Source organism: Brachionichthys hirsutus, chromosome 24 (genome assembly GCF_040956055.1).
Source record: "Brachionichthys hirsutus isolate HB-005 chromosome 24, CSIRO-AGI_Bhir_v1, whole genome shotgun sequence".
Taxonomy (NCBI): domain Eukaryota; kingdom Metazoa; phylum Chordata; class Actinopteri; order Lophiiformes; family Brachionichthyidae; genus Brachionichthys; species Brachionichthys hirsutus.
Genome location: NC_090920.1, coordinates 2,621,594 through 2,634,420, shown reverse-complemented (window position 1 = coordinate 2,634,420; position 12,827 = coordinate 2,621,594). Strand labels below are relative to the sequence as shown.

Sequence of the window (12,827 nt, the reverse complement as noted above, 5' to 3'; positions counted from 1 at the left end):
AACGCGGTGAAAGGGCATCTGTCCATCCAATCAGCTGCTGAGGAGATTTGCTGTTATTGATTAGAGTAACGGTGTCTTCGGTGAATCTGATATTCTTCCACTGCTCATCCGAGGACTCAGTTTATTTTTCATTTATGTCGTGCTTCACATTCTCACTCTTGTGGTTAGTTTACCATATTGCTGTCAAAGAGTCATTTAATAAAGCAGGAAGCAACTGGAAGTCTTCCTCGCTCCTGGCTCCTGGGGGACCCCTGCTGGTCTTCCCGTTAGAGACAACACAAACAGGAGTCAGCGAAGGGTTTCGAACTCTAGAGTGGAGAATTATCTCAAATGAGCTCATTTCTATGTTACCATGTAGATAAAAAAAACATTTTTTGAAGGCCTGACCTCGTCGTCGTTGTGAAGGTCACCCATTCAGGTCATTTAGGTCACTCCAAAAGGTTTACAGACTGTTTTTAAAAGCTTCCGCCCGCAGCGCCACGGAAACCACAAAGAAGACGGCGGCTGGCGGAGGCCGCCACCTGCTGGAGGCAACTCGACCCGTTCCTGCTCGTCCGCCTTTACTTAATAAATTCGTCTGGAGCTTATTCAACAACAATTTATGTTAAAAACCATCTTTTTAATTTTAGACGTCATCTAATCTACTAAACCCACATTTTACTTTTCTCTCAGGCATTAAGCGACTTCTATCTGAGCACGCCGAATCATGTCAAAGTAAAAAACGAAGATGTCACTTTCATTTCAAACTTTAATTTCAAAGTGAAAATTGGAAGAACCACAGATAAAGTGAGCGCAACGTTTTAGCGTGGTACAAACGCGTAAACGTCCACCGGTACCAAAACGCACGTTCAGCTTCAGATAAAAAAAACAAATAGAAAAATAGCACGAGTCTGTCAAATGAAACGATCATGTTGGAATATAAAATAAACTGATGCCTCAACTTGAAATTCAAATTGATGTCATCAAAAGTGCAAAATAGCCCTCAATAAATAAGATTATTAGTTTCTCACAGTTCAAAACACACACACACACACACACACCACGGTGGTGCCGGTGGGGGAGCGGGCTCGGCTGGCGCCCCGGCCCGTCCCGTCGCTGGGGACATCCAGAACTGACAGGACATGAATCAGAGAAGGGTGCAGCTTCCAGACCGGGGCCCTCTGGATCTCTGTGGGTTGCTGGTCCCAGCAGCGGCGGGGGCCCCTCCCTGGACGGCCGGGCTTTGGGCGTCCTGCTTGGCCCCGGAGACGGACGCCTGTCTCAAGAGAGACGCCTGAGAGGAGGGATTTATCTCCGTCACCTGACGGCGGCGTAATCTCCAGCGGCGTGTGAAATGAGCCCGTACCTTCGTCCTGGAGCCCGATTGGCCTGCTGAGCTGCTGCCTGTCGTCCCATTGGTCGGTTTGTCTTCACCTGCAGGGTCGAGCTGCTCCGTGATCTCAGCTGCGATTGATTAAAAACAGATTTATTCACAACGAGCTCATCGGCCTCATCCAACGTGAGGAAAGTGAGTTCCGGCGCCGCCGCCCTCTGACCTTCATCAGGTTCAGGCTCTTCTTCCTGCTCTGCAGGCTTCTGGAAAGATCAGACGTCAGCAGCAGGAGACAAAAATGATCAACCAATTCATCAGAAAGGAGCCGACAGGACTCACAGCATCCGCTGAGGACGGTCCCTCCTCCTCCTCCTCCTCCTCCTCCTCCTCTTCGTCCACGCTCTCCTCATCTCTGTCGGCTGCGTCTTTTTCCCACGTCGGATCAAATCGATTTGATAAATCCTGATTAAGACACGGAGACTCGGTCTGACATGTTTGACGTTCAACTTCCTGCTTTTGGATGTTAAGGATAAGAGAGGAGGAGGAGGAGGAGAGGAAGAAGGAGACATGGCGACAGGAAAGGGCTAGGGAGAGGACATGAGGCGAGGACATGAGGCGAGGAGGGACGAGCAGGGACAGATGGGAGGAAGGACACAGAGCCCACCTGATCCTGACGGCGGCCAATCAAACGCTCAAACCGGCTGGATGAGAGAAGAAGGAAACCACCTTGGTGGAACAGGTGCGTTGTCATGACAACGTTTAGATGTTATTATCCGAGATGTTCAGACAGGACATTTTGTGATTTTATACATTTGCTAAGAACTACTGGCTAAAACGTTGTTAGTTGAGCATTGATCCTTTAATTGATCGACAGCAATGAGGGGTCGGACACGCCCACAGGGCACGAAGACCATATTTGGCTTTGAAAGCCGTGATTGGAGGACAGGAAAGAGACAGAGTTGATCAGAAGAAAACTTTATTCTCATATTTCTTCGTCTTCATGTTTCCTGTTAGTTTCACTCGCTCAGCAGGATCAATCGATCGGGATCAATCAGCCGACGGGGGTCACTTCAGGTTCAGGTACTGCGGCAGCACGTCGTCCCAGAACTCCTCCGACTCGGCTGCTGCCTGACCTTTGACCCCGGACCCGGCTTTACTGGATTTAGCACTGTGCTTCTTCACATCAGGAGTTTTAACAACCTCCTCCTCCTCTTCTTCTTCTTCTTCTTCCTCCTCCTCTTCTTCTTCCTCCTCCCCCTCTTCTTCAGCCTCCGCCCCATCCTCGAATGAATCTTCCTCTTCCTCCTGTTCTTCATTTTCACTCTCCTCCTCTTCACATTCATCATCCTCTTCACTTTCCTCTTCTGTTTTACTATTCTCTTCTTCCTCCTCTGCAGTAGTCGTCTCTTCCTCTTCTCCATTCTCACTTTCACTGTCCTCTTCCTCTTCCTCAGCCTCCTCCTCCTCCTCCTCCTCAGATTCTGTGTCATGGCCTGACCCTTCCTCACTTCCTTCCTCTTCTACATCGCTCTCTTCACTCCCCTTCTCCTCTTCACTGTCATCCTTTCCCTCTCCGTCTGTTGTCCCACTTTCCTCTTCCTCCTCTTCCTCAGCATCACTCTCATCTTCCTCCGACTCACCTTCTGGTTGAAGCGTGTCGCTCTCTTTCTCTTCTTCTGTCACTTTCTCACTACTGGAACTGGCGTCCTCCTCTTCTTCCTCTTGGCTGCCTTCTCCACTCGTCCTTTGCCTTTCCTCCTCCTCCTCCTCCTCCTCCTCCTCCTCCTCCTCCTCCGTCTCAGAGTCTGTCTCTGTCTCACTGTCCTCCCGACTCTCTGGCGCGGCGATGACGTTGATGCTAACTGCAGACTTGTGGCTAATATCGGCGGCTGATTCCGATTGGTCGCTGTGTGACCTCCTCGTGCCGTGTTCCGGGTCCCTCTCGGAGGAGGAGGCGGAGCTCCTGGACATCACCTCCTGCATGCATAGCGACCCCGCTGCTAGCGACGCGGCTCCAGCCAGCAGGCTGAGACTCGGCTTCTCTTTCTGCGCTTCTTTTTCGGACTTTTCTTTGTTCGCCTCGTCCTTTTTAGATTTTCTCGTCCACTCCGTGTTTCCTGTAGACCTCGGTGTTGGTTCCGCCCCAGACTCCAGGGGGGGTCTCTTCCTGCTCCCTGCAGTCACAGCGTCCCTCAGATGTGAGTCTGTGGGACGGCCTGGTCCTACCGGCCTGTTTTTAGCTTCGGCTGCAGCAGATGCTCCTGAAACTGGTTTCCTCCTGCCAGCCTCTGACCGCTGGCTCCTCCTCTGACCTGTCCCGAGGCGCTGATTGGACGGCTCCTTCCTGATGTCCCTCCTCTGCAGCTCCTCCTCCTGATTGGTTGTTTTCTGTCTCCGATGGCTCGGCGAGACGCTGCCATGAGACGAAGAGGAGAAGCTGCCCTGTCGCGACGGCGTTTTGTGACTCCCTTTCTGACCGCTCCTCGTCTCACCGTTCTTACCCTTCCTCTGTCCCGGCAGCAGAAAGCAGGAAGTGGATGAAAGAAAGGCTCGAGTTAAAGCAGGAGAGAGACGTGCAGCCAAAAGAGAAAATCAGAGACAGAGAAATGGAAAATGAGCCTCCTCCTTCTCCATCACTGCGACACCTCCCTGCTGGAACAACCTGAACCCGGCGGAGGAGGCGCTGGAGGAGGAGCAGCGCTCTGTGTGAACGCTAGCGGTAGCGTGTCCTCCCTCAGACAGGAGACGAGGCAGAGGTGCGGTCTGGGTGCGAGGTACCTTCTGAACTGGAGACAGGGTGAGTGTTTCGTCCTGCGGGTCCATCGTCATCGCGTGTGTCTGAGAGCACGAGGAGGAGACGCGAGTCCACACGGGTCCAGAATGGGACGTCCTCGTCAACGAGGAGCCGCGGATCTCTTACCATGTTGAGGAGGTCTGTGGTTTCCCCGAGGCTCGTCACGCTGTCGGCATCGGGGAGCCTTCCCACGGCGGCGTCCGCCTTGTCCCCGGTCTGCTCTGTGGGAAGAAGACAGGACTTTGTCCGGCAGAGTCTTCTGAGAAAAACACGGAACGATGAAGATGAGGTGAGGTCGGTACCCTGGTGGATGGACCCTGTGCTCCTGTGTCGATGGACGCCATTTGAGTGGGACAGCTTGGGGACAGGCACCAGTGGCTGGAGGTGGCTGGACACGGAGCTGGACGGCTCCAGAGATCTCTCCTGTTGGGATGGGTCAGGGGGGGGGGGGGGGTGTCTGCATCAGGACTGATCCAGAGGAGGAAAGGGGCTTGGGAGCCACGCCCACCTTGTCCCTCCGGCGAACCCGAGCAGAGACGCTCCTCAGGGTGGGTGGGTCGGGCGTGTCCCCCAGCAGCTCCACGTACGGCTTCTCCAGGAAGTCCTCCGTCACGTCGTCGTCCTCCAGAGTCACCGGTACACAGCTCTGCTGCCTGGGCCGGGCCAGAACCACCATGTGGCAGCCGCCGCTCGACACCTGGGCAACCCGGAGTAGTACACACGTTCACGTAGTACTAGTGTCTGTACTACCGAGGAATACTGGGCAACCCAGAGTAGTACACATGTTCATGTAGTATTGGTGTCTGTAATACAGAGGAATACTGGGCAACCCAGAGTAGTACACACGCTCATGTAGTATTGGTGTCTGTAATACAGAGGAATACTGGGCAACCCGGAGTAGTACACACGTTCACGTAGTATTAGTGTCTGTAATACTGAGGAATACTGGGCAACCCGGAGTAGTACACACGTTCACGTAGTATTAGTGTCTGTAATACCGACGAATACTAGGCAACCCGGAGTAGTACACATGTTCATGTAGTATTGGTGTCTGTAATACAGAGGAATACTGGGCAACCCAGAGTAGTACACACGCTCATGTAGTATTGGTGTCTGTAATACAGAGGAATACTGGGCAACCCGGAGTAGTACACACGTTCACGTAGTATTAGTGTCTGTAATACTGAGGAATACTGGGCAACCCGGAGTAGTACACACGTTCACGTAGTATTAGTGTCTGTAATACCGACGAATACTAGGCAACCCGGAGTAGTACACACGTTCACGTAGTATTAGTGTCTGTAATACCGACGAATACTGGGCAACCCGGAGTAGTACACACGTTCATGTAGTATTAGCGTCTGTACTACCGAGGAATACTGGGTAACCCGGAGTAGTACACACGTTCATGTAGTATTAGCGTCTGTACTACCGAGGAATACCCACCCCCTGGACGCGGTACTGCAGGAAGCGTGGGCACAGGGTGGGCTTGAACCGGTTGGTGAAGTTCTCTTCTCCCAGGCCCAGTTTTCCGTGCCTGCCGTCTCCAAACGTGTAGAGCGCCCCCCCGTCTGGAACGCCAACAGGCCGGTCAAGCAGCTCCGACGGAACCCCCGGCAGCAGATCGACCGCGGGACGCAGCGCTCACCTGTGACGACGGCAGTGTGGTTTTCTCCACAGGCCACCTGACACGCCCGACCCTTTCTGAAGTGCTCCACGGGGCGGGGCAGCCGCGACTCAAAGATGAAGGTCCCCTGACCGAGCTGCCCGAACTGCCCGAGTCCAAAGGTGAACACGGCGCGCTCTGGAAGGGAGGACCGGCCTTAATGGCGGCGAGAAACGCCAGACGCATGGCGAGCGCCTCGGATCGGGGCAGCTCCTACCTGTGAGGGCCACGGTGTGGCCCCCCCCGCAGGCCACCTGCACCACCGGCTCCTTGATGCTCGTCACCAGCTGAGGGACTCGATGTCGAGGCAGCTGGTTGGTGTCGAGACCCAGTTTCCCGCTGTCACACTCGCCAAAGGTGTAGAGAGCGCCGTCCTCTGGGGCAGGAAGACACTGTTCACACCCCTTCCAGTGGGGGGGGGGGGGGGGCACATTCACCTCAATGCTCACCTGTCACGAAGGCAGAGTGGTAGTACCCACAGGACACCCATCTGATTGGTCGGCCCACGCCCACTTCCTGTGGCGAGGAGGCGTGGCTCTCCTTCCCCAAACCCAGCTGCCCCTCTGCGTTGTCGCCCCACATGAATAGTTTACCCCCCTCTGCGACGGCGGGAAACAAACGTCACTTAAAATGTATTTGAATTCATAAAGTTCGGAATCGTTTGTGGCGATAAAACCTTAAAACAGATCAAATCGATGAAACGTCCAAAATGAAAGGCGTTGACAAAAAACCAGCGTCTGAACCTGTGAGAAGGGCGGATGTGTTTGAGCCAGCGGCCAGCATTCTGATTGGTCCACGCAAATCCGAGCAGTGGATCCTGTGGAACGCCGTCCTCTCCTCGCAGTCCCCCAGCCCCAGCTGGCCCTCGCCGTTCCCCCCCGCAGCCAACACGCTTCCCCGAGCTGCACAGAGAAACGCTCCTGAGCCTCCGTCGCAGCTGAAGCCGTCAGCGGTGAGCAAAAAAACTGACCCGTGCAGACGAGCGTGTGGCTCCTCCCACAGGCCACGAGACAAACCTTCTCGGATTTCAGAGCTGAAATTGTGCAAAAGAAAGACGATCACTTAATATTCGGTCATCCTCCTGTGACATCACGCATCAGCATCCCAGCCCCTCCCTTCTGGGACCCACCTTTGACGCAGGTCGGCTTGCTCACTGTCACCTTTGACCCCAGACCCAGCTGGCCCCAGTTGTTGCTTCCGAACATGAAGAGTTTCCCATTTTCTATCGAGACAAAAGCACTCGTTCATTTCTGGGGCCGATGGAAAAAGCATTCGCCTTTAACTCGCTCAAAATACATCAAACGGTGAAACCAACACGGCACCTTTCTTCCTCTCACCTGTTATTAAGGCGGTATGCTCATCTCCACAGGCTATTTTTAGAGGGACGTCATTCTTAAGCCAGAATTTACTCGGGATATTGTCCGAAAATTTGCTCTTTCCAAAGGTGAAAACGGCTCCCGATTCTGACCGGCAAAGGAACGAGAGGGAACAGCGTATGAAGGGAAGGGAATCCACGAAAAAGGGGTTTTAAATCAAGAAAGGAAACACGTTCTACAAGAGTCTTCTGATATCTGGAGAAGAAAGAGTGTAGAAAACTGAAGTAAAAGCAGGAATATCTTCATTTGGTTAACTAATAAGAAAATGCAGATTTATTCCATAGACAAGTAAAGGCATCGAGTACTTCAGTACTCACGTACCTCATCGATGTATTTGACTTATATAATGTCAGTTCTGAAATAACTAGCGTCTCACAGGAGGGTTAATAAGATAAAAGAAAACAACCTTTTTCACAGTCAACAGAACACAAAACATTAAATTAACAAATTAAGTTAAACATGAGCACAACAAACGAAGATCAAACGAAGATCAAACGAAGTCCCGAGCTAACATTTTACATTTAAATGGTCGCTTTCAAACCGCTAGACGCGAACAAAGACGGAATACTGATGGTTATTCACCCGGCACGTCGTCCTCCGCCTCCCCGGCCATCTCCCGAAAGCCGCTTTGCCTGCTTGTCCGACAACCCGGAAGTAAACAAAGCTTCTCCTTGGCTACGACACTGACCACGTGACCGTTAAAGGGCCAGGACGCTTGCTTTGGAGAAATACACACATACTGACAGTTAATGATACGGAAAAATATTTACATAATGACAGCAATAGTAATAACAACAACAATAACAACAACAATAATAATAATAATAATTAATAATAATAATAATAATAATAATAATAAAGGTAAAGCGGAACCTTTGTAACGCGCCCTTGTTTGGCGTCGGTCTTGGACTCATCAGCTGTTTACAGGAAGCGGTGGAGGGAAAGACTCGTCGCTGAGGTTGGTCGTTTTAAAGTACTAATGATCCCGCTTATATAGTTTGTAACACCTCTGGGGGTGTTAATAATACTATTATTAATATCTGAGCGACATAAAATTATATTACAAACGAACTTCTGACTAAAGAGCAGCTCGTTCCAGACCAGCGGAGAGGAGAGGGACGGAAGCCCGCAAGGAGGCGGTGATTATGCGCTCTGCAGCCCGCCCTTAACGCGGTTTTACTGGAGAGGCTAATCACGTGGTTTTGGGTCGGGGTACCCAGAGACACTTCCTGTCCATGGAGCCCCCTGGTGGATCCGATCCGCTCCTCCAGCGCCCCTGGCTTCCGGTCAACATCGCCGGCTGCCAGCTGCTCGCCAAGAGCTGGTTCGGGGAGACGGCGTACCGCATCCTGCTGACGGACACGCACGGTGTTTGGGAGGAGCGCATGGAGGCCGCCGCCATCCAGGAGAGGGCGCAGGTGTGCGGCGACGAGGACCGATGAGGTGAGAGCACGAAGAGAGGAGTAACGTTCGCTGCCCCTCCAGGAGCTGAACCGACGTTTGCGAGCCCCCGTCCAGGCGTTCTTCTCCCACCTGCGTGACGTGGCGCAGCCGCGCCTGCTCGGGAGCGCCGGGAGCGCCGACGACGAGGCCCGGATCTCTCTGACGCGGCGGGAGGACGGCGGCGTCCGCCTGAAGCTGAAGAGCGAGCTGGCAGGGCTGCCGTTCTACTGGGAGTTTCGCTGCAGCCCCGCCCCCGTCGCCGCGGTAGGGCCCCCCCCCCCGGGCGGAGTCTTCGTCGCCGACGCCTCGTCGTCCATTGACGTCTCCCTCGTGTCCCCAGGTGTGCGTTCATCTGGTGCGTCCTCTGCTGACCATGAGTCGCCTCCTGCAGCGGCAGGTGCAGCAGCTGGGAGGCCTGCTGGCGAGGAAGGACGCAGAGATCCAGGACTACAGGGAGAACGGAGCCACGCCCAGCCGAGGTACACGCCCTCCCGTTGCTTAGCAACGCCGCCGAGTCCATCACCGTGCGAAGAGTCGCGTCGTCCTCTAAGGACGCCGCTGAATGTGTTTGACTCCAGAGCGGCTGCAGACGGACGTCTTCCAGGAGACGACCTACAGAGAGGACTTCACAGCGAAGGTGAGCGTCTCTCACACACACACACGCACACGCACACACACACACACACACGCACACACACACACACGAACCGGCGTGCCACGGTTTCAGCCAATCAGAGCGGGAGGAGGGGCTGACTCGGTTTACTGGACAGGTGTGGAACTTCTCATCTTGTCGACCTCTGACTCATCTTCGTTTGTATTCACACTTCCAGATGGCGTGTGAGTTTTAGTGGTTCCGTGTGGACGTGGTTCTTGCGGTTCCGTGTGGACGTGGTTCTTGTGGTTCCGTGTGGTTCCGGGTGGACGTGGTTCTTGTGGTTCCGCGTGTGGACGTGGTTCTTGCGGTTCCGTGCGGACGTGGTTCTTGCGGTTCCGTGCGGACGTGGTTCTTGCGGTTCCGTGCGGACGTGGTTCTTGCGGTTCCGTGCGGACGTGGTTCTTGCAGTTCCGGGTGGACGTGGTTCTTGCGGTTCCGCGTGGACGTGGTTCTTGCGGTTCCGCGTGGTTCCGGGTGGACGTGGTTCTACACGTTACCTGTGTAGAGTTCACCTGGTCCGAGTTGTCCTCGCTGCCGTCCTCGAGGAACCCGGTCCTTCTGTTCCTGAGGACAACCAGGACAGCGTTTGTCTTTGTGGAGCGGCGAACACAGAGAAGAAGAGCAGCGCGGCAGCGGATCAAAGACATCTCCGTCCTCGTGGTAAATTCCACCGGGGTGGGACGAGGCCCCCCCCAGACGGGCTGGGACGAGGCCCCCCCCCAGACAGGCTGGGACGAGGCCCCCCCCCCCAGACCAAAGTCCAAACTGAAATCAAACCGGAATGTCCCCGGGACGCGTTGAAGGGGGAACCGCTGTGTGTGTGTGTGTGAGAAGGCGTTAGCATGTGTGTGTTGTATTTATCCGTCAGGGTGGGGCCGTCCCGTGTCTGCACTGTCTGTGTTGATTTGTATCCCTGTCTGTGTCCATGGCAACAGTTGCTATGCAAGCCTTCAGGCCATCTCTGATTATTTATCCATCTTGATCATCGATCCGTCGACGGCGTCTCGTCGGACGCTGACGGGACGCTTCCTGCGATTCTGGTCTTTCTACGAAGCTAACGGAATAAATCCGACACCGATGTGGGAGGGGTCAATCAATCAATCAACCAATCAGGAAGCTGCTTTGATCAGCTCTGAGCAGCTTTAGCTCGCTCGTTGCTCCTTGAACTCTCAGGACAATGAGAAACGATCTCCGAGGAGAAACTCGAGGAGAATGAGCTCATTCCGCATCGCGGGTAGAAGTCAGCCGGGAGGACGAGAGGTGTCCTCGTCTCGGTCCGGGATCTTCATCACCCTCCTGAGGAATTCAGCGTCCGGCTGGGGAAGAAGGCGAGGCCGGAAGACGGAGCAAGCACAGGGACGGTGATCCGAGAGGGACGCCGGGAAAAGGACGTGACGCGCTCTGGACGGACTGGTTTCCAGACCGGAGCGTCCAACATGTCCCTCCTCCTCCTGAGCCCTCCTGCCAGTTGCACACAGTTTCCACGGGGTTGTCCCCGATCCGGGTCTGTAATCAGTCCTCTGCGGCGTCCCGTAAGGACACTCATGAGCAAGATGGGAGCTGAAACCTGAGGTCAGAGGTCAAACCCACAGCTCAATCGAGCCGAGCTGCTGCTCCAGAGAGACTCCGTCTCGCGTCCCTCCCCTTTGGTCCTCCAGTTCTTTTCCGAGGACATCGCCTCAATTCCTCGGGGGTGACCGCCGAGGTCACGCCGAGAGACGAGGAGGCGGGGAGGAGCGAGGAGCAACCTGAAAAACAATCAAGCGATGTGATTGGCTGTTGGGTCTAATCATCAAAGAGACTGGCCTAACGATTTAAATAGCCTGAGGTTTGGCAGCCGGCGGAGGGAGGGGGCAGAGACGGGGGGGTGGGGGGGCTTTCTGCTTCCTCCTGCCCCCCCGCCCCGCCCCCCCCCCACACACACACACATTGGTTCCTCTGTTCCCAAAGCGGAACCAAACCTCACAAGAACATTTATTTTTACGATATCTAAACAAACGACTAAAATAAATCAATGCAAGCCCCCCCCCCCCCCCCAAGCTGACCAGAGTGTGTCCAGGAGCGCCGGCGGCGAGCAGCGGACCACCGATTCATCCTGGTCAATATTTGAGCAGCCCCCCCCCCCCTCCATGGTGGGGGGGGGGGGGCGTTTAGTGAGCAGTGGGTGTTTTCCTGCGCGTCGGCCGTGCGTTTGCATAATGTCGCCGCCGTTTACACGCCCTCTTATCTGTCAGGCCTGTGTGTGTGTGTGTGTGTGTGTGTGCGTGTGTGTGCGTGTGCGTGTGTGTGTGTGTGTGTGCGTGTGTGTGCGTGTGTGTGCGTCACTGCTCCACCGGTGCCGATAACGCAGCTTTGATTAACTGTTTATCAGACACGCGACTGACGGGAGATCCGTAAAACAAACCGAGCCGAAGCGTCTCTGGGGGAGGAGCTTGTGAGAAGCCCCTCCCAGAAGAGGAGCCTAACGAGGCCGGCGGCGTTCTACTGATGACCAGGGCTCGTAGGGTTAAATGAAGGGAACCAGAGACTGACGTTCTCGGCTTCTCCTCGCCACAGACCCTTCCTCTGCTGCGCTCGGAACAGCACCACTCTCTGACCTTTGACCCCGACCTCCAGCACCTGTACGCTGCCGTCGTCGCCCACGGAAGCGTGTCGCCTGTCGGTTCGTGTGTCTCCATTGATTTAGTATCTTTTGTGCTTTTAAGCATGCTCTTATTTTGATAGGGTGTCACTTCCTCCTCCAGGTGAGTCTGTCAGCAGGGAAGCGGCCGAGGACAGAGAGCAGGACAAGCAGGCGAATCCACCTGGACCCAAGATGGCCGACAGGCCGGCGGTTCGGCAGGTAGGACACCCGAGAGACATTTCAACCAGCAGCAGAGACGACCTGTCCAACAGCCTCTGTCCTCTGCAGCGTCTTCCTGTCCCCTCCGACGCCGCTGAGCGACCCTCCAAACCAAAGAAGAAGAAAGTGGTGGGGCTGTTCCGATGAGCCCCCCCCCGCAGCGGGGCGCTCTTATTTTGGAGACTTTATGCTTTTAAAGATGTTTTTATTATTAAAGCGATTTGTAGAAATGGCCGTTTTCTTTTGGCGTCATTGACGTGTCAGAGGTGCGTGACGCGCGCACCTGCTCCCCCCCCCCCCCCCCCCCCCCCCCACCACCGATGGGAGGAGAGGAGCGCAGAGGGCAGGTCCAAGGCGCGGTCTTCTTCTCCCGCGGCACCTCATCCGTGCCGGAGTGGGATCGGTTCCATTCCAGCATCCCGCCGCGGGGACACCCTTTGACCGCCGTGCGCACCGCGCGCCTCCGCGCCTCCCGGCATCCTCTTCCTCGCCGCTTCCACACCGAGACGCAGCTTTGAACTTGTCTGCCAAGACAAACTCGCGTCTCCTTTTTAAGCCCTGCCTCGGGACGGGACAGTGTCTCAGAGGACGGGTCCGTCCAGCGGCGCACCGGCGACTTTTACGCGCCGGGAATGAGTAACGGCGCACCGTGACCGCCACTCGAGATTTATAAAAAGGGATCCCACGTTTTAAAAAAAAAAAAAGCCCGCCGGGGGGGGTTCCAAGCCGGCCCCGGGGC

The 12,827-nt window shown here is 55.0% G+C and overlaps 2 protein-coding genes across 2 annotated transcripts; one reads left to right on the top strand and one right to left on the bottom strand.

Annotated features, from left to right (window-relative positions):
- Positions 1–2,299: 2,299 nt before the first annotated feature.
- rpgrb (retinitis pigmentosa GTPase regulator b) lies at positions 2,300–7,761 on the bottom strand. Its single transcript, XM_068756628.1, has 14 exons — positions 7,731–7,761; positions 7,110–7,235; positions 6,902–6,994; positions 6,743–6,805; positions 6,516–6,674; positions 6,222–6,371; positions 5,990–6,148; positions 5,755–5,910; positions 5,553–5,677; positions 4,615–4,803; positions 4,409–4,529; positions 4,233–4,327; positions 4,091–4,150; positions 2,300–3,820 (listed from the first exon to the last, which is right to left on the bottom strand). The coding sequence occupies exons 1-14, from the start codon at positions 7,759–7,761 to the stop codon at positions 2,378–2,380; spliced, it is 2,970 nt and encodes a 989-aa protein (XP_068612729.1). The 3' UTR covers positions 2,300–2,377.
- A 331-nt stretch (positions 7,762–8,092) lies between these two features.
- On the top strand, positions 8,093–12,316 carry nhej1 (nonhomologous end-joining factor 1). The gene is made up of 7 exons (XM_068756486.1): positions 8,093–8,566; positions 8,634–8,855; positions 8,932–9,070; positions 9,170–9,228; positions 11,803–11,908; positions 11,991–12,088; positions 12,158–12,316. Exons 1-7 carry the CDS (start codon positions 8,384–8,386, stop codon positions 12,233–12,235), a joined length of 885 nt encoding a protein of 294 aa, XP_068612587.1. The 5' UTR covers positions 8,093–8,383; the 3' UTR covers positions 12,236–12,316.
- Positions 12,317–12,827: the final 511 nt, after the last annotated feature.